At 36.1% G+C, this 22,072-nt stretch overlaps 1 protein-coding gene across 19 annotated transcripts in view; it reads left to right on the top strand.

The window, feature by feature from the left end:
- The window catches only part of EYA1 (EYA transcriptional coactivator and phosphatase 1), a 167,897-nt gene that overhangs the window by 55,170 nt on the left and 90,655 nt on the right, over nt 1-22,072 (top strand). The window contains exon 2 of one of the 19 annotated variants that reach the window (XM_035318242.1): nt 16,199-16,342. The exons of 16 other annotated variants lie outside the window; for them this stretch is intronic. Coding sequence is in view for 1 of the 3 variants with exons in the window: in XM_035318227.1 (XP_035174118.1) it covers nt 21,651-21,677 (27 nt within the window). In the remaining 2 variants the exon portion in view is untranslated. Of the gene's footprint in view, nt 1-16,198; nt 16,343-20,017; nt 20,773-20,906; nt 21,678-22,072 lie in introns of those variants that run through there. 2 more of the 19 variants (XM_035318243.1, XM_035318227.1) reach the window with 2 other exon arrangements.

Genomic DNA, 22,072 nt, shown 5'->3' with positions numbered 1-22,072 from the left:
GTGCTAAACTAACAAACAAACAAACAAACAAACAAACTGTATTACTTGTATAACTTGTATTTGTTCAGCTTAAGAAGGGGTTGATTAAAAAATGAGCAACAATACTGGAAAGCACTGAGCTATGCTTTTGTTTGAGGTAAACAGAGACTATAGGAGTGTAAATCCCTTGAAGAACATATAAGAGATACAATATGACTTCTGCATTCTTCATGTGTGTCACTGAGAAGGTGAAAAAAACAAAAAAAAAAACAAAAAAAACCCAACAACAACAACAACAAAAAAAAAAACAGATATAGTATATTTGGATTTGCAAAAAGGCTTTACATTCTCACAGGAAGTAATTCAAAATTCAAGAAGCACATTAGTGATAAGCTTCTGTGTGGACTGAAAAGTGGCAGAGAGAATAGAGAACAAATAGAAACAGGAGATTGATATTCGTCATGCAGACCCCTCAGCGTCTATACTATAAATACTTTGATAAATATGTTTATTAATCAGCTAAAAATCAGTTGAGAAAAGAGGAAGAAAATTTAAGACAGGATTAGTTAAGTGAAGAAGATTAGGAAAGACTGAAGAACTCCTATGGGACCTGATATAACTGGCAAATAAAATGTAAACTATTTGGATGAATCATGTGAGCTACAGCAGTCAGAGCTCCTAGAGGGATTCAGGCATCTTTTTGTGTAGCTTATTGTCACTCCTACTCAGAGCACGGCATTGGTCAAAAATTAAAATGGTTGCTTTGATACTAGCAATTGTGTTCTTTCAAGTAATAAGCCTGTGTTTCCCATAGAAGAAAAATTCAGAAGGATTTAAAAGGATATTGACAAAATAATACTGATCATGTGAACAAAGTATGATTTTTTATTGATGTTACTTAACTCTCATGTTGCAGATGATAAAACTATGAGCAATTGTATCCCTGTTGTTGTTCCAGAAGAGTGATTTTCATCTCTCTGGTAAAAGTGGCCAGTATTGTCAGATGAGTGAGACCCTCTAGAATGGACAGACCACAAGACTGCAGGCATTGTGTTCAGAGTTCACTAAGATAAAAGTTTCCAAATGAGAAAATGCTTGTGCATGTGCAGATCATTAGTAAACAGAAGTTCAGATTGCAAACCCACTCCATTTAGCTTTTGGGTCTTGCACTTTTACTGTGTGCAAGATGACACTTGTCTTATCTGAAAAGATATAACCTTCACCATTCATATTAATTCATAACTGATCACCTGCAAATGAGCTAACTACTTAGACTTGTATGGTTTTAGTATCCTAGCCTAGCTAAGTGCTTCTGGAGACTTAAAGCTCAAAACTCAGCCCACTCAAAAAGCTTGTTAATGGGTCCCACATGACACAGCTATCAATTTTTTAGTATCAGATATACATGCTGTATCCATTATAACTTTCACTTAGGGGCAGACTTGTCCTAACTGTACAGTAGCTTGTAAGGTTTGCTGTTATTTTTAGTATGAAGGAAGGAAAAAAAATAACAATGTTAGATGAAAGTAAAAATGTGTAGTACAGAAGAAAATGCTCATTGTTTGTCTGCCAGAAAGGTGCCTGACGGCAGAAAGTTTCAAAGAGTTGCAAAATTCTGCCTGTGTTTTTAACATTTCCCAGGTTGTTTAAATGTGCATTGTAAGCAATGATAAAATGACAAGTTATCATTGATCTGTCCTTTCCTCCATCTCAGCGGGATTCATTAAATAATGCATGCACCCATGTGAATTACCCTTCTTCACTATACTATCCCTAGACCATTAGCCAAATATAGCAACAGAAGCATCTTTCAACCCCTAGAAACCCTTTGGCTTTCATTTAATTAAATTATCCCATTATGAAAACTCTTATAATGAGATTAAATTTAATTATTTATTAGACACTTATTTGCACTAGGGAACCTATCAATTATGCATGGTTGTGCTAAACATTTTTCAATCCATCGCCTTTTCTTTTCATGGAAGGTGCAATTTATTAAATGCATCTGAAGTACTGCAACAGAGGAGATTTAGTAGAAATATGTATGCCATCCTACTTCAATTAATTACGAATATGATAGGAAAACAGAGATACGAACATTTATTCTATCTCCTTTTGAAATACAGCACACTGACAGAATTGCACATTTAGCAATTATTTGGTGCAACTTGCATTTTACATCCTACCTAATATAGTTTATGGACTTTTTTTTTTTTTAATTCACATTTTTTGTTGTATTTTGTGTGTTAATAGCTTCCAATTACACAAAAATTTGGATGTAATGCCTAATTAGAATAGTTCATAAAAATATTTTTAGCTTGTAGCTAAATGTAGCTTGTAGCTATGTACATACAAGAAATTCTTATGAATTTATAGAAGATTCTAATATTCTTTTAATGCACATTAGTAATTTTAATAAAGATTAAAATTTATGAATATTGCTACTGTATGTATCCATAAAACATCATCAGTTGCATATGTTCTTGCTAAGAATTTGGATATGAATTCAAAAACATTAAAGCTACCAGTAATTGTTTTAAGTAAAATGACATTTTTTTTTGATGAATGTTAAGATGTAAATGTCAATATAGCTCTGAGCTTTTCTTTTATAAGACCTTGTCAATATGTAGTTAATTATTCAGCTGGAGTTCTGTGTGGCTCAAGGCAGGATTTCAAAGACCTTTCTCTTGCAAACTGCAAAGTCATCATAAGATTGTTTCTACCTTTTTTCCTTTCCCTTTTTTTTTTCTTCACATTTTGAAATAGAGCATGTATAAAAGCTCATAGACACCTGCTAGGTGAGATAATGCAGTGAAGTGATAAAGTAAGGGCAGGAGGTTTTTTAGGAGTAGTAGGCTTTAGCAGATGCTTTTAATACATTACAAAATTCTACCTTGCTTTGAGAGTGCTCATGTTTCATGTTCAGATGTGAATAAGGGTCAAGCAGAAAGATTTATGTCCTTTTTTCCTCACTTATGTATGTAAGAGGATGTTTGCTTCATTAGCTTTAAAATTTGCCGGCCAAATAGACAGCATATTTTAGAGGATTTAAGTAAATGTGCCCCAAAGTTCAGACAAATTTCTATGGAGCATTTCAGTCCTCATCTTGAAGGAATGAGACACAATGACTCTGTTAATAAAAATAAATAAAAAATTAAAAAAAAATAAAAATAAAAAGGTGTAGTGCCTGTATTTGGCAAAACAGTCATTTATTGTATTTGTGAATTTATCAGCATCACTATTTCTTATTATTTGGCACTTTCTGCCTGAGAGTCAAGACTATTAATTAAATCTCAGTGTACCCCAGCGTGCTTAGTAGAATAGTTTTATTCCTGTGAGAGAGGTACATTCATCAGGATAGGTCTCCAGATGATACTCAGAACTGAAGTTTACTTTTTAGTGTGCTGCTTGTGCCTGCTGAGGATCTAGCTCTGACTTGCCAGAATATACCCCACCTTGCATTTGAATTGATATGCTCATTTGTAAGACTAGATTTTGCACATACAAACCATACTCACACACAAGTATCTTTCTTCTGTCAAAGCCCCAAGATCATACATGTAGTGACTGGTGGTGCCATAACTAGTAATTTTGGTCTCTGACAATTTCTCCAAAGAACCAAACCTCTGAGTGAAGATAAAAAAAATAGGAACTAGAACAAAACCTTTGCAACGTTCACTGCAATGAGATTACCAGCTGCAAGCACTTGGATGGTGAAAAGATGAGTTACATTTGACATCTTCTCAGCTTCAAAGCAGTGTTTTAATATATTTTTCAGCCAGTCTGAGAATACAAAGACAGCTGAGAATGAAAGACTGATTGGAATAAGAGAAAAAGAGTGGTTTTAGGGAATCATTGCTGCAGACATAATTTAAAATATTTATAAGCTAAGGATAGAGTAGAATAAAAATCTAGTTTGCTAAAGAGTCCAGAACATAACAAGAAAGTGCAAGTGGTAGTAGAGGCCAGTAATGGCTGGTGGCTTTCTTCTGTAGCTTGTGTAGGCAGCATTTATATGTCATGAGTATTGTTAACACTTAAAGCATTTGTGAAGACAAGTATAGCTAACTATTAATTTGGATATAAAGTTTAATGATAATATTACTTGGAGACATGGAGTTTCCATATTTGTTGCTTCTTGATCACTTTCTCCTTTTAGAGCTGTTTAACTAGAAGTTGGTTTCTGCAGAGGAATTAAGACATGAGTAAAAATAGTATTGTATCATGGAAAATTTGTTAAAAAAGAAAAATAAATAAAGTGGAGGGGAACACAGATTTTCAGAAAATTACAGAATGAAAAAAAAAAAAAAGTAGGACAGTTTAAATGAAATGAGCATTCAGCTTAAAATAAATAAATAAATAAATAAATAAATAATAAATGTTAGAACATTTAAAATATTTTTAGACAAGTGAGCCTTTGTTTAGATAGGGTGGAAAAACTTTGGAAATTTGAAATTAATTTGTTTCAGGAAAAGATTCCTTTTCAGCAGAACATAGATAATTTTCCCAATACAAATAACCATAATGCAAAATCATGAAGACATTGAGTTATTAAGACAGAGAGAAAAACTCTTCCTCCCACTATGCCTGATGCTGAGCTTCTTTTCCCCCATTTTAGGCTCACAGTTTGACAACAATCTTTCAGTTTTCCTTGAAACAATCCGATAACGTACGACTTCCCAGCTATTTGTGTAATGAAGCCCTTTCAAGACCTATTTGTTATAAAGTCAGATTCATAATGAGCTCATACATGGTGTCAGTTCTTGTGGCTTTTACTTCATTTCCAGTGATCTCATCCCACACTATTACCCCTATGCTGCCTTTTGTTTTATTTTCTAGTATTCAAAGTAGGCTAAAACAATGAGTAAAAAGGGAAGATCTTAACTGATGTCACTCTTACTCATGACTGTCTGCTGGAAGAGAAGGTCAGGCTGGCCAACATATAGGGCAGGACAGTCCAGCTGTGTACAGCTTCAAGGCTGAGATGCTGACTGAAAAATAAAGCCCATAATGTGAAGAAGTGACTTCTCGATTGCAGACATAGCTGCAAGAATCCAAGCAAATTGAGGAAGGATTTTGTTTTCCTTCCTTCAGCAGGTCTACAGAATGAACCTGATTTCCTGAGGTAACACTCTGCTTATATGGGTAGGGTCTGAAAGGATTTCCTGTGACAACTGGCAGATCTTACCCTCTGGGGAACTGTCTTTCTACGTAAAACAAAGTTGCTCTGTCAGCAAACTGAAAAATTCATTAAAATAACTGAACAGAACTGTAAATGGAGGTCAGGCAGTTTCTTGTTACAACTTGGTTTCCTAAGGAAAAAAAGGCTTTTGCAACCACATTCTTTGTATGAGTCTACCTAGCTGTACATCCTGAATGATAACGTCTCAGTTCATTGGGGAATCTCAACCCAGTCTGATGGAGATCTAGCAGTCTCAAAAATACCACACTCCTTCAAGTTTTTTTAAAACAGGTAAATAGGTTGTAGAGGATGTGAATAAATGTCCTTGGCTGGTGGTAGGCTAAAGACAAATGTATGTTTCAGTAGACACCTGTAAATCCATAGGATAAGGCAACCCCATACTGACCACAGAAAAGTTGGAGGCATGTGGGTCTTCAGTTGAAGCTAGCTGGGGTTTTGTTAGATGTGTGGCAGAATTGCTCTCTGTCAACCCTAAGCCATATGCCCTCAGTGCTTTTCAGACCAGATATTGCACTTCTAAGCAACTTGCAACCCAGAATACTAACCCTTCCCCCTTAGGGCTTACTGCATCCTCATCAACAAACCTCCCCATCTTCTTTCCTGATTCCTGTCATTTAAGTCCGTCCATGATCTTCTCTCCAAGTTTCCCACTATGGAGCCTTCAAATCTATTGCAGCTGCTTCACTACCTCCCTTCAGCCTGTTTTAAGGTTTTCTTTTGAGCCCTCTGGGCTCCTGCTGGCTGCCCGTAGTGACCACCACTGTCTCCCTTGCTGCCAAACCTCTCAAGGTTCTCTGTGCAGGGAAAAAAGAAGTCCTCCCTTCACCTACTCTTGGTTTCCAGGAGATGTATAAAAGTTGCTTAGAAACAATAACTGTGAAAACTGAAGCCTACAAGCTGTAAAAATGTGGGAATCTCTGGCAAGACACTATAAGTAACTCTAAGCCTGTAATTCTGTCTACTCACAGCCTTGCTCTAAAATACGCTGGCTGACCTTCCTGGCACATTGTGAGGAAAGTCCAAATATAGTCAAATGACAAAAATCTTTCATTTATAACTCTCTGTCATTAGTTTTTTAGGGAGGAATGTTAAAGCATGGTTTCTGGGACGGTATGATGAGTTACCAGGTTGATTCTGGTTTTAGTGATGCTTTTGATCATACTTTTTTGGCATTTGTACTTTTAATTATGTCAGAGGTTCCCAGGATATTAATTTTTGATTTATCTAAATAAACATTTCAGCAAATAAATTAATGGAAATGTCTGTAGAGATGAGGATTAGGAGCAGCAGGAAGAGTTTTGTAACTCTGACTAGACTGGGGACTTTTCCTCTGGGTATAAAACGGCACCAGGGCATCCTGAAGAATCTATATGAAAAGACTGCATGTCCCTTGTGTATTTATAGACAGTAGATGGGGAGATGCAGACAGTGCGACAGTGCATACTTAAAATTATACCATTATTTTAGATAGTGGAAAGCAGGGGATAAATTTTCAAATTAGAGTGTGAGAACATAACCATGTGACTGTTATTAAAATTAATAGGAACTGCATATTTCAGTCTCTCTTCACCACTTGTAAAATTTCCCTAGGTGTTTCTCTATGAATATTTATGCAGTCAGAAATAAAATGCAGACTATGAAGGAAATGCCGGTGTAAATACAAAGTGATCACATAATTTATACATTTTTAATTATTGACATAAACTCCACTTTCGTCCAGTAATAAAAAATGCATTTGACAAAGTATTTAAACACAAAAGAAAAACAAACATAAAAAAAAAAAATCAATTATTGAAAAAAGAAAATACTTCTCTGGTTTAGTTTATAAACAAGTCACTGAACCTGCTTGAACTTTTAACAAATGTATTTTTAAGTTAATTAAGTATTTTAACTTAAGTTTTTGTTGTGTTTTTTTTTTTTTAAAAAAAAAAAAGACAGATGGTGGAGGTGATGATGTCAGTTCGATCACCAGATATCAAACAGCCTTTTGGTAGTGTACTGATCTCAAGATTGTGTTAAAATAATTCTTTGTATTCAGACGACTGTACTGCACTGAAGGCCTATGTTATAAAGGTGCAAGAAGTAAAAGGAAAGGTTTTGTTTAAGAACTTGCGCATTTACAGTGTTCTCTGAACAGCTGCTACTGGCTTACTAAAATACATAGGGGGGTGATATTTATTTGAGCCATGAATGATGTTAATTTGATTATGCTTTCAGTCAGCATCATAAATCCAAAGGAAGGTAACTACCAAGGTGTCTGGTTCCTGATTACCAGGTCATTTTAGGGAAAGAACAAAAGATGAAGCAGTTATGTTTGAAATATGTGTATATATATATATATATGTATATATATATATAAATAGTGTGCTGTCTGCACTCCAGACAAAACTCAAAACCCCCAGAACAAATTTCAGCTGTTATCCTGATTGTACCACTGCTTTCCCAGGATGGGTGTAGCTGGGTAATAAATTTTGCAGTAATGCCTGCAAAATGAGAATATTTCTAAAACAATATCATCTTTAAAGAAACTGTAAGGAAAACAGATATTCTGCAGCTTTCTCTGTGCTTCCATTTCCAAATGGTTTCTACATTTTGAAGTTCTGTCAAATCAAGTAACACTTTTCTGCAAAATAATTCCATCACCAATTAGTCTGTCATAGACTTTGTCAGCTTATCTTCTCTGCCCTATGGACTGAATACTAGGTACCAAACAAAGATCAATGGAAATATTATGCTTTCTCTCTGGAAAACACAGCCTTAACCCCAGCATGCTCCTCCCCTGAAGTTGTGAAGCAGTAAAATTCCTCCCAAAGACCTCAAACTGAAAACAGAAACAATCACATCTCCAATAGGACCAAGCTGCTAACGAGACTTAGCATTGGAGTGATTAAAAGGCAGAGGAGAAACATATAATAAATATAATAATATATATTCTCCATATATAATATATTGTTATATTTATATTTTCTCTATATAATAAACATCATATTTAGTATAGCAGTACTATATATAATAAGTATAGCAGTACTAAACATAAAAATGATAGAGAGTGATACCTTATGTATCACAAGCAAAATATTAGCTCCCTCTTTTTTCTGTGGAAAATCTAAGAGAATACAGTGCCTTGGGAAATATGTTTGGTTCTTCTATGGAGGAGAAATTAACCAGTTTATATAAAGAAATACAAATTGTGAAAATTAATTAACCAAAGATAAATTGAAGGAAGGCTGAAAAATCATGCCAGATAAATGTGGGTATCATTCACAGTAGTTCATAAACAGCTGGATAATTATCTTACCAATTGTGAACTTGGTATGGAAAAACATCCTTTATCATCTATTGTCAAAGGATTGTGTCCACTGTGAATATAATTCATCATATCTGCAATTCGTACTTTTGTGATCCAGACCAAGACAGCTGAGAGCATAATCACAAAAGAGATCTCCTTTCTCTCATCTTCAAAGTTAAGAGGAGGGAAATAATCTTCCAACACACAATAAGACAGTCGCCCCTGCGTGGGAGGACTGACGCCTCAGAAACTATTTATAATTTGGTTAGGGGCTAGGCACCGTCATGTTGAATGACTCATTGACCTTTCTGAACAACACTTTCTGAAAAGTAATTTCTGGAGCTAACAAGGAATTATGTGAAAGGAGAAATAATCAGAGAAGGTGATCAAGACTGAAGAAATTAAGAACTCTTTCAGGCTGCAATTATGAGAAGATGATGGGGATGCTTTTATCAGGCTTCAGTAATAAATTCAGAGCTGTGACTGTAGGCAGGTGAGGAAAATGAAGAAATTTAAACAGTAAATCTATATTTATGTTTTCTATTTTTTCTAGACTTTAACAAAGACAGTGTTTCATATGTTTCAGTCCAAATGGTTTTAAAAATATTACAGGAAAAAAATGAAAATGAACTTTCATGACAGCTCCTTTTTGTGTGTGTGTTTTTAACTAAAGATACTTTCTTACTTTCACCATCATCTCTTTCTTACTTTCACCATCATCTAACCCAATGACTGCTAAACATTCTAACAAATGTGCAAAATGTTCTAGTAAACATATTGCTAACATTCATATTGATAAAGTCTTGTAGACACATTTGTGAAAATGGCAGGTGAGAAAAACATTGATTTGATCAGAATCTTTTTTTTTTTTTTTTTTTTTTTTCCAGGAAATGTTTCCTCTGTAGCATTAGATTAGCCAAGTTTATTAAAAGCTAGACTAAAGGCAGGTTCTACCAGTCAAAGAGAAGATGCAGAAACTCTAAACTCTACTTGGGACAGATTCTACACTCCTCCTCTCACCCACCCAATCCCAGAAGTGCACCTGCACTAAGGAGGTAACATGCAGTTGCAGGTTTCTGCTGCCATCTGCAAATCTGAGAGCTGCAGTTTCATCTCTCCATGAAGTGAGCTTCAGATTTGAACCCAAATCCTTCCTGTTGGTGTCTGCATGCTGCTGCTTCTCCTACAACTGAGTCATTAAAGTGCCATCCAGGAAGTGAGAGTGTCATCTAGGAAGTGAGGCACATGGGAAATAAGGAGGTGATTTGTGACAGCCAACATGGCTTTAGTAAGGGCAGATTGTGCCTGACAGATCTGGTGGCCTTCTGTGATGGCGTTACAACATTGGTGGATAGGGAAAGAGCAATTGACTTTATCTACCTGGACTTGTGCAAAGATTTTGACACTGTCTCACATGATATCCTTGTCTACAAGTTGGAGACATAAATTTGATGAATGGACCATTCAGTGGGTAGGGAATTGGGAGGATGGTCACTCTCAAAGAGTTGCGTTTGATGGCTCAATGTCCAGGTAGAGATCAGTAACGAATAGTGTTGCTCAGGGGCCAGAATTGGGACCGGCACTGTTTAACATCTTTGTTAGTGACATGGACAGTGGGATCAAGTGCACCCTCAGCAAGTTTTCCGGTGACACCAAGCTGTGTGGTGCAGTAGACATGCTAGAGGGAAGGTTTGCCATTCAGAGGGACCTGGACAGGCTTGAGAGGTAGGCCTGTGCAAACTTCATGAGGTTCAATAAGGCCAAGTGTAAGGTCCTGCATCTGGGCTGGGACAATCCAAAGCACAAATACAGGCTGTGTGGAAAATGGACTGAGAGCAGCCTTGAGAAGAAGAACGTGGGTGTGTTAGTTGACGAGCAGCTCAACATGAACCAGCATTGTGTGCTTGCAGCCCAGAAAGCCAACCATATCCTGAGCTGCATCAAAAGTGTGGCCAGCAGAACAAGGGAGGTGATTCTCCCCCTCCACTCTGCTCTTGTGTGACCTCACCTAGAGTTCTGCATTCAGCTCTGGGGTCCCCAGAACAAGGATATGGACCTATTAGAATGAGTCCAGAGGAGGGCCACAAAGATGATCAAGGGGCTCTCCTGTGAAAGCAGGCTGAAGGAGTTGGAATTGTTTAGCCTGGAGAAGAGAAGGCTCCAGGGAGACCTTTTAGTGGCCTTCCAAAGGGGGGCTAGAGGAAAGCTGGGAAGGGACTCTTTGTCAGGGAGTATAGTGATAGGACAAGGGGGAATGGCTTTAAACTAAAAATAAAAAATAAAATAAAATAAAATAAAATAAAATAAAATAAAATAAAATAAAAAAGACAAACAAAAAAAAAATCAAACATAGATTTATATTGGATATCAGGAAGAAAATCTTCACTCAGAGAGTGGTGAGGCACTTGCACAGGTTGCCCAGAGAAGCTGTGGATGCCGGATGCCCCCTCCCTGGAAGTCACAGAATCACAGAATGGCTGAGGTTGGAAGGGACCTCTGAAGGTCACCTATTCCAACCTCCCCGCCAGTCAGGATCACCTAGAGCACATTGCGCAGGATGCATCCAGGTGGGTTCTGAATATCTCCAGAGAAGGAGACTCCACAAACTCTCTGGACAACCTGTATCCCTCACAGTAAGGAAGTGAAATGTTCAAGGCCAAGTTAGGTGGGGCTTTGGGCAACCTGGTCTACTGGGAGATGTTCTTGCCCATGGCAAGGAATTGGAACTAGATGGTCTTTAAAGTCCCTTCCACCCCAAACCATTATACGATTCTATGATTCTAAGTGAGAGACATGAGCTAGGTAGCAAGAACTGGGGTTTGAGGGCTGCTCAGCTACCTGCAGGTAGGTCCTGAGACACAGGAGGGACCACTACCTACCACTCTACTCCACATTCCATTGTAGGGTCTTCTTCACCTGTCCTTGTGCTAGCAGACTGTACTTCTTTGAAGATCTGGATGCCATGATGTCTTTGAAATCTCATTAGGCCTCATAAAGCAGCAAATGGTAGCCTAAGGGCAGTGCATATCTCTGTAAGGGGAGAAAAGGCACTCAGTACAGTAGTACAAGTTAAGCACTAGAAAGAGTTCCTATATGACATTCTTGCATTTTTCTTTACCATTATTTGGGTTGTGTTGTAAGTTAGATTGAAACCTTGGCCAATTTGTGGAGTCGAGAGCAGTTTAGAGACATTTATTTTTTCCTGGAAGACAAGAAAAAAATATTCCATTAACTTTATTGACTCAATTTGTAAATATCCAGTATAATCACTCAAAATTTTAATAGCATATCATAATGTATTTATTGCAATTATTAATCAACAAACATTCATAAGATGTAAACCTTCACTTGGTATTCAGGTATTATGTTTTAGTTCATGTTCAGTTTTAAAGGCTGAAATTCAATTTGAACACTTCAAAGCATATATATATATTTTTTTCTATCAAGCCTTTAGAAAAGGATGGTTTAAAATTTCTTAGGTTGTGGTGTTTCGTTGTTGTTTTAAATTTTGTAAATCCATTGGCACATCTCAGAAAGCAAGCAGAGTCAGGGGTAAATCCGTTCTTTGGGTTTTTCAAATCATGGAGCTAATCCACAATCCATTCAAGAGAACAAAATTTTGGGGTTTACTTCTGTTTTCAGTAGACTACACCCTATGGAGATGTTAATTTGGACATTGTCACATTTGGTGCTATGGAAAGATGCTTTGTCTTATTCTAGGCTGGGAATATTCTAGCATATGGGAATATTCTAGCATATGAAAAAGCATATTCTGGGAATATTCTAGCATATGAAAAAATAAACATTTTTGTGAAAAAATTTTGTTTATTTTGAAAAAATTTTGTTTATTTTGTGAAAAAATAAACATTTTTTCATATGCTAGAGGAGATATTAAATTAATTTCCTTAAGCAAATGACACCTATGTGCTTACGTCATATTGATGTGTAGAAATCTTTCAAAGTCTACATGTTGCCATTTTTATTATTTATTAGATTATCATGTTCCCATTGATGTCTGAACATGTACTTTCATGTTCGTTGACAGTTAAATGATATCACTGCTTTCTAATTGCTAATAGCTCTCATTACATTTAGTTCTCTGGTATTTGATGGAAGGTTATTGGTATTATATATGGATCTTTCTAGCAAGAGAAAAGCCATGTATGTGCTTAAACAGAGCTAAAGTTGAAATTTTTCATGTCTCTTTAAACCATACAGTACAGTTTTATTAAAACAAAGACACTTATGTCTTACAAAGCTACAAGCATGCTTAGGTGAGCATAAAGATTTAGCAAATCAGTGTCTTAAACCAATCTCTTAAATCACTGTGATTTATGCTTTTTTTTATATACAGTCATGAATTTCTAAACCAAATGTAAACAGCAGTCTTCAAACCTCTTATTCAGTGTCTCTGAAGTCCAGTTCTCTTACTAAATTAATGGGAGACATTTTTATTGCATATTAACTTCCAGCTATTTTTTCATTGAAGTTCATGTCAAGGCATTTTATGGTACCCATTCAAATTTTGAGAAGCCAGTGTTTGGTGGACTTCATTGCATGCAGACCTGAATCCTGCAACCTGAGTTGTGAGGGTAGGCTCTGACACCAGTACACAACCCTTTTGAGATCAAAAGGATATTAATGGGTACCAGAGTCCACATTTTGGATCAGACTAGGGGTGGTCTAAGCTGAAGGACTGTTAAAGACCCCAACACTGGCTGACAGGAGCTTCCCAATGTAGGGCCTGCTGAAACGTATTTCATCCTGAACATTCAGCAGATGTTAAAAAGAATTTTAGGCATCCCCATCTTAGATTACAGTAAAAAATATTTGATCTGCCAGTTGTTACTTTATGATGCATACTGTATAACTAGTTTTTTATTTACTTACTGACCAAAGAAAAACAAAAGCCAAGTCCTGGAACTCATCATCTAATAGAGAAAGATTTGTATAAAGCTCCTGCTGTGCTTGGTATACCACATATGCTTGAGGCCAATTCCATAAAAAGACTCAACATTACATCAATCCTATTTTAATTTAGGCTTTAAGATGCATACATGATATTTTATAGTATTATGGAGGTGAAAATATTGATGGTGTTTTTTATTTAATGAAAGTTTACAACTATAAATAATAATGAGAATTTTATGAGAGGGAAGAAACTTGCAGGAAAATAAATGCATTGTAGGAGTATCAGTGCTGGTTTGCAGCAGCTCTTTCAGGTCTTAAAGAGGGATGAGAGCCTTATGGTGCCTGAGCTGCACCCAGCTGCGGGGCTGGGTCCATTTGATTTCCCCCTTCCAAACTGTAGGCACCACATGGTTCCTGAGATGCTTACTGAATTCAAAACCCTTTCTGATGTGGATTAAAGTTCTGGAGGGGGAGCTTTCTTTCTGTATACTTGTTTTTCTTCTCAGTGAGGGGCAGGGAAGCAATTCATCAGTGGCTGATGGGGATGGTGATCTCCCATATGACTGTAGCCCGCTGGGGCTTGGTGGAGCAGGTATCTGGGGCTGACACAAGAGCAGCACCAGCAGTGTCCTCACCCAGGGCAATGGAGCCATTGTTTGTGTCCCAGGCACCAGGAAGCATCACTTGAACCATTCAGTCTCTAGCAAGATAATTGTGACATTATTTCAGTAAGTAGTCATCTGAAGTGGAATACATTGGTGGAGAACACTTCAGACTACTGAATTTTAGGCTGCTAAATCTACTAAATTTTCCTGGGTGTATCTAACTTAGGTTTTGCTGCTTTCCAGAAGAGCTCTTAAAAATCAACTCATATATACAAAGGTACCCAGCTTACAAATATGAAGAAAATGCCATCAGATGCACTAAGATAAATAACCTTTTTTGAGTTGAACTCAAGACATTCCATATACTGCTAAATGCTAATTATGATGTTTTAAAATCAAGTTGTGACAGGTAAAAATGATTTATTTCTGCTTATCCAGCTTTGCTTCAAATTCATACAGTTTTGTTCTGCTGTGAGTATCGTTGTGTCTTCTTGATTTTGTTATTGAATTATTCTGGTATTACTGTTGGAAAAGTGTTCTGCATTATATCTTTCAACATATAAATTAGCATCCAGAGTAAGGTGTTTTTTCATTTGTCTGTGTCTGTCTGAAATACCAGTTTAACGATACTATTTACTGGAGTGCCTTGTGTACAGAAATTCATGTACTATAAAAAGCAAGACATCCTTGAAGACAGGCTCTCAGAACTTCATCAGGTGAATCTCCAAAGCAGATAAGACTGCTTTAGCCTTTTGTGCATTCAATTGTGGTACAAGATAGAGGTGCAAGGTATATTTTATTATTATTATTATTATTAATTTTAGATACTGAAACCAAACTGTCTTGTTCTTAATTCTTGAGAAATCATCTTGAAATCCTTATTTTAATCTATTTCCTCTAAATTAATGTTGGGTCTGCAGAGACAAATGTACTGACTGCCCTTTGTGTTCTTTTTTTTTCTGAGACTAAGTCTGAAAGGGATCTGTCATCTTGTGTTCATGGACTTAAAACATAGGTGTAATTATGAGTAATTGGTTTAGGAATCAAATATTTCTTTGGAACGGTAGATTGTCAAGCAGGAATTATATGTAGAAAATCTGTATAATGCATTTAACTAAAAATAAATAAGTAAATAAACCTGCATTAGCAGCCTGGAAGTATCTACGCAGTTAAAGGAGTTTAAGCTTTGTTTACATTTTGGCTGCAGGAGGTGCCTCTCTTTAAGTATTTAGATAAACAAACCAAAGCTGCTGTTTTCATTAGCATGTAACACAGAGCCCAGTTTCCTTACCTCAGAGAACATTAAACTAAAATTCGGTGGCAGAAAGCAATTTGATCTCTTGCAAATACAAATCTTGATAAACCTTACAGTATGAAAAAAAAAAAAAAAAAAAAAAAAAAACTTTAAATTTTGTACCTATTGACATTGTTTAATAAAATCATCTCAAGTGCTGGTGCTTCTGGGTGTGTTTCCAATAGCAATGTCATTGCAGGGCTCTGTGGATAAAGTTACCAATCCTTTGAATTCTGACCTTCAGTCTAAAACAGCTTTAGAGGTTACTCTTTTTCCGATTTGTGAGATTGCAGAGAAAAAGTTAATGCTTCTGGAAGGAAGCGGGGGAGGGCAGTGGGCTTGTCCATGAGAACTGGAACTTTGAAGCCATCCGAGAAGTTTTCCCCTGGCCTTGATTTGTAACAACAAATACTGGCAGTCTGACGCTAAGTAATTATATGAAGTTTCAAAATAGAGTATGCAGCAATTGAAATTTCTGTGAATACAATTACTATTGAGACCCAGTTGATTTTAAGGGAAACCATACGAAGTCTGGATTCTTACAGGACCGATAGCCATCCAAACCTGAAATCTAGCTTCAGGTGATCATCTAGGTCTCTGGAGAGAAGAAACCTCAAAATTGGGAGCCTCCCTAAAAACGTCAACTGGAACTGTCTGTCTCCACCAAAGATAAGGGTTGGGATGACCATCTTAATTTAAATGCTTCATTTCAGGTGGTTACAGTTAGGCAAGAGGGATCTAACCCCTGCTGAACAAATGAGGGTCATGGCATAATTACTGTCAAGTTCAAAACAATTTATTATGGTAAATTTCATATAAACAGTTTAATGGAAACGCAATTGATGAGAGTGTAAAATAAATTGCCCTTGTAATGATTATTTTAACTTAGACTTCCACTTTTTCCTTTTCATTACAAGGCCTAAAATGTGGAATATTTATGAACTTCACTTTTAGAAGAGACTTCAAGACTTCATCATTCCCGATCATCGTAAGAAAAATATTTGTGACTAAGTGTTTCAAGGTTAAGGACGTTCATATTTACTGTATTCAGCTAACACGAGGTTTGTAATTTTATGAATGTGTGTTTATGAATCTCGTCTATTAAGCCATAAATGCAGGATTTTATTAGCCTTTTGCCAGACTGAGCATGGATTCTTGTTCTGTTTTCTTTATAGTTCTAAATTCTTTAATTAACAATTATGTCTTTATCTCTTTTTGTATTTACTTGTCCAGACTTACATGTCAGCAGCTGAAAAATTATGCAATAATTGACACAGATAAGTAAAATACAGTAACGATCTACTGCTCCATCTACTGTTGAACAGCGACATGCATAATGCTTCAGGAAAAAAATACGGAATGCATTTAGGAAATAATAACAAAATGGAATTTGCAACAAATAAACCTGTTGTTTCTGTGGTTAGTGAACAAATATATTTTTCTTGCAGAATTAAGAATTCTGAATACCACTTTAAATCAGATCTGAAAAACAGAGGAGCTTTCCATTTCCCTTTTCACCTTATAAGAGATGCTGACCAAACTGTTTTTGTTCATGTTAATGGAAAATAGTTGGAGAAAAGACAGTCTAGCGTTACTGAGCTGACTCATGTTATACAGTGTGCTGTATTTATATCACTGGCAAAATATAAGTTATTGCTTTAAAAAAAAAAAAAAAAAAATGTAATGACTTGTGAATTCTAACTTTTTCTAGAAATTTCTAGAAATTCACTAAATGAAAGTTGAGGAGAGCTTAAATAGTTGTGGGATTTTGAAGTATGGAAAAATTGCATGTGTGTGAAATGATATGTTTTATAGTCTTTACAGAACAACGATGCTTGATTATTTTGTCAGCTCACTGGTCATCTCTCATTTGTACTGCATTCTTCATACAACAGTCTTCTGAGGAACTAATGAGTATGGCTTTTATTGCCCATTAGAGTGATAACAAGCTGCTTTGCATCATCACCAGTGCATTTGATTTTGCTTGTTCATTTTTGTAAGCAAATTACTATTCACACATCACAGTGAAGGATGATTATTTTAAATTTTTAGGCAATTCTGTTTACATGCTGAACTGGTGTAAAATGCTTTTGTAAATGAGAAAAAATAGCTCTCTCCCTATGATGCTCACAGGTTGCAATTTACTCCTTTCATTTCATACCCTCTCTTGCATAACAGCTTATTCTCTATATAAAAACAATTACATAGCCTTCAGCAGGACTACTTTCATAAAGAGTTGCTAACATATTTATGTATCTTTCAAGCTGAGGTTTTTGTGCAAAGAAGTGACATTCTCACTGATTCTTAGGTACCACAGTGTTAAAAATCTCCCTATAAAGCTATTGAACTTTATTGGAAAACAGAAACTAATTTCCAGTGGTTTAATTTAATAGATAAGACACTGCCTAAATTAAGACTGTTGTAGCTACAACATTATTCTTAAATCAGGAGCAGATCTCAAAACTCTGCCCCCAGAGTGTTGTGGACTCTGCTTTCCCCATCTTTGGGGAAAAGCAATGCTATTGCTTCTGGGTAGAGTATCTACTTCAGATGATCAGAGGACCAAAAGTTATCAGCGTCTTTGGGTGGTACCCATACGTATAATTACCTTGATGAGGTTTCTAAAAGAAAAGAGGTGTGGGAGATGTATGTTTTGGAAACATTTAAATATACATGCATACCAAGATTTTGGAAAATGAAAAATTTAGGAAGATTAGTGTATTTGCTCTCAAACATTGAGTTTGACCACTTGTGAGGAAAATCTCCACATTTTTTTTTATATCATAGTTGTCAAGAATAATTTCAGAATCATATTAAGTCATGAATTCGTTTAAAAAAGCTAAAGCAATATCTACTTCACATTACTAAAGACTACTGTTTCCTATTTTAAATTATACCAAATGATCTTGCCATTCATACTGACTTTGCTGACTTAAAATAAGTCTAATTCCATGCAAACTAGCAAAAGTGTCATTTTGGATAGCCGCTCATGCACACTTCGAGTAAGAACAGTTATTAGCAGCTAAGAATTACTCTTAGACCTTAATTCATTATTAATTTTATATTGTGTATCTTGAAAGAATCTAATCAAATTGTCCTTCTCAATCACACTGCTGGTTTCTGGACAGAACAGCTAAAATGGTTCGATTCTGTCACTTTTTTTGTTGTTGTTGTTGTTTGTAATTACCAAGGTCTTCCTACTTTTTGACCACATGAGTAGCGTGAGACAATAATGGCTCCTGTCAAATGCTGCAAACTCCTGCTCCAGCCAGGGACGTCTCTAGGCAACAGCTGCTATGTGTAAGATAAAACTTGTATGGAGACATAGGACAGATATTGCCTCTGTCAGAGGCTTCTGACGTTGCATTGCAGTTGTTACGGGAAGAGCTGCATGGAGCCTTCCAGGAGTGACAGGATGCACCTTTTGCTTTACAGTATCCTTTCTGTATGTATTTATAATGTTAAATATTTCAGCGGCATCTCCTACTTAGAGACAAACCTTCAAACAGTGTTCCATATTCATCTTATATCTATTTTTTTCTTAATTATTAGTACATCAGTAATTCTGGCATCTAAGCAGCAGTCAATATTGTGTTCAGAATGTACCCATTTTACTTGCGCTAAAGTGAGCAAGGGGCACTGTGTATGGAGTTAAAACCATATTGTGTGAGTAATAGTTGTAAAAATATACCCAACATGTCGTTGTACACTTGATATTATGTAATAGGCCCAGTCCTTCTTATTACTCTTGAGATGCCAGCTGAGTCAACACGAATGCAGAATCAGGGCAAATTCATGCTTGATGTAAACAGATATAAATCCCACTGAAATCTCCATTCCAAACCCAGTGTTAGTGTAATTGTGATTTAAAATTTATGTTGGGTGCCAGTGGTCAACAACCCAGTCTGCACTGATTTGGTATGCAGTTATTTGGAAGAAGAAAGCAAAAAAAAAAGAAAGCCAGGTAAAAAAAATTTTGCTTTGTATGTGATAAACATATAACCTGGCTTCAAATTGGTGAAGTTGAAATAATAATGATAATGATAATAATAATAATAAGCAATAATAAACACTGACTTAAAACAAATAAGGATCTGTTCCATAGTATCATGTGTATGATAAGTTCATAGGTTAGATCGTGCCATGAGGTAATGATATACACCAATCTGAAGTCTGATCTTCAGACATCAGATAAAGACCTTTAAGGTACTGTTTGATGGTTGTATAAACACAGAGGATTTCACTTTATCTTATATCCCTTCTCTATAAGTCTAATTTATATGGCTTCAGTTCCCATACCATCTACGCGTGATACTAAAGAAGAGATTAAAAAATTCAAAGCTGATTCTTTTCTTGCAATGCATCGTCAACACCTTTTTTTCAGATCATCTTAGCCCCTGTGTAATTTATCCCAAGTTTATCATCACATAATCAGGCTCTATATTGGGGGGGGGGGGGGGGGGCAGGGGGGGGGGCGTGGGAGGGGATGTCTCCTAGTTTAATTAAATACAGAGCCTGGGCACACTCCTAAAGTTATTACTTAGACAAAATTCCCATTAGGGACTGCAGTTTCCATCAGTAAACCTTTTTCAGTAAGCTTTACTTTCACGATAGCAAAATTTATTCATATATTTGTGATATTTGTTTGTTGTTGTTAAGGTATATTTATGCAAAATTCTCATGCATCAGTGGAAGTGGCATTCATTTCTATTTTTTTAAATAATTTCTGGATTTCCACGGCATCATTTAAATATTGCTATTTTGCAGAGAGAATTTTGGGTTACATTTTCCAGTGTCAGATAGTACCTCTCAGCAAGAATACCATATTTTTTCTGAGATTTTTTTGCAGAAAAAGCTAAGCTTCTGCTTCCTGACAACATGTCCCTGACTTTCTTCATTTAAGTGGTTAGAGGCAGGGAAGCAAGACATATGTCTTTAACTCTGTACAGGATGGGATATATTTTTATTTTAAATGGTCTTATTTACACTTGTAAACGCTTCAGCAGCAAGTATTTTCCAGAGGATTCAGAATGATAGCTCAGAATGATTGCATTTCCTTGATTATTTCAGTGAATTTTACCTGACAAAACTGCCTGTCTTCATAACGAGTAATTTGTAGTTCTTTCACAGTTTAATATAGAACATCACGGATAGTTTTCTTGGCATGAGATCTGTTTTGTGAATATAAAGTAAATGGATTCTGTTTGTGCTGGCTACTCGGATGGGCCCAATAGAAATCTGCTTATTTTGACATGAGTTCCCATATATGGTATGGGACTATCCCGAGATCCCTTTTCTGCACTAAACAAAATGAAATCTTAGGTGCGTTTTCAGCTAGAAGTTGACTTGTAGCTTTGCAAAACGATCTGCTTTCCTGAAGTATTCCCAATGTACTTTCTACAAAATAATATATCGCTTACTCGGATGTAGTAGCCAGACGACATTTCTCCTCTAGAAGTATTGCTTTCGTTCACAGATTAGTTAATTGAAGGTAAGGATACACTAGCAGTGAATAACCACAGATTTCTTTAAAAGAAAAGAGTTGTTTGAATCTATTTATACAAAATAACGTTGGTTTGTTTTGTTTTGTTTGTTTGTTTGTTTTAAAATTTCATTTTATTTAGTACTTTAGACCTTTCATAGCATAAAGACTTTTTTTTTTTTTTTTTTTTTTTTTTGGTACTGCAAAACATTAGGCTGTTTTCCTCATCATATTTGGACTAGGCGTACTGAAAAACTGTAGAAAAATAAGTTACATGAATTGCAAGATACTCTTTACAAAGTGGAAATGCTCCAGAGAGCCCTGGACAAATGTAGTTATTGTGTATGTTATAAAGGTTTTTAACATAATGTATGTATTTTTAAAACAGTTCATTTTGAATTAGGAGCAACTAAAAGTGCTGTAATAGAAATGTATCATAAACCCATTTCAGTTTAATGGCTTACTAATTAAGTTACTTAATTACTTATTGATTGGTAAAAGCTAAGCTTTAAAGAGTTACTGTTACTTAATGCTCAAATTTAACTCTATGCAACCATCTCTCTCTTCTATGGAAATATTTCTAAGGTCTACGGAAATGGCCTTTGCACAGTTCTAAATATTAAAACTTTAGTAGGTGAGTAGTAATAATTTAAAATACAAATTTGACTGTATTTACAATCGTCTTTAGAAGTACAGATATTTCATGTATCTGTGTAGCTTAAAGTGTTTAAAAAGTTCCAGACGCTTTATTTAATAAATACCTTCAAATTGGAGAAGGCTGGCTTAAATAGTTTTAGCAGACCCTTTCTTTACAAGGTTGCAAGAATCTCAGATATTTGAGAACAAATCTGTTACATATCCAATCAAAACGGCATGTCCGGACGTGCATGCTGCTTGTGTGCTTAAGAGCGTCTGTGAGTATCCTTATTTAGCTTCTCTCATTGATATAATGTTGGTTTAATTCCAGTTACTCTATTAGGACGGCTTTTGTTTAAAGCCGGCTTACTAGAGGGGACGCAGCGACACACAATTAAGCTATTTAAATGAGGAGGGAGCCGGAGGGGGGGGTGGAAGAGGGGGGGTCCCATTACTTGCTCGGGGCGAGGTGCGGGTGGCGGCCAGGGGCGCGCAGCCTCCGCGGAGCGACAGCCTCCGCTGCACCTCGCCTGGGTTGGGAGGTTGCCTTCAGGGCCGCGTAAGCCTCGCCGCTTTTTAAACCAATAAGGCCGGGACAAGAGAATAGCTGCGGTTTGCATTACAAAAACAAAAACAAAACCCAAAGAGGGAGAAAAAAAAAAAAAAAAAAAAA

This window comes from Oxyura jamaicensis, chromosome 2 (genome assembly GCF_011077185.1).
Source record: "Oxyura jamaicensis isolate SHBP4307 breed ruddy duck chromosome 2, BPBGC_Ojam_1.0, whole genome shotgun sequence".
Classification (NCBI taxonomy): Eukaryota; Metazoa; Chordata; class Aves; order Anseriformes; family Anatidae; genus Oxyura; species Oxyura jamaicensis.
This window is presented reverse-complemented; position numbering and strand designations above follow the sequence as displayed.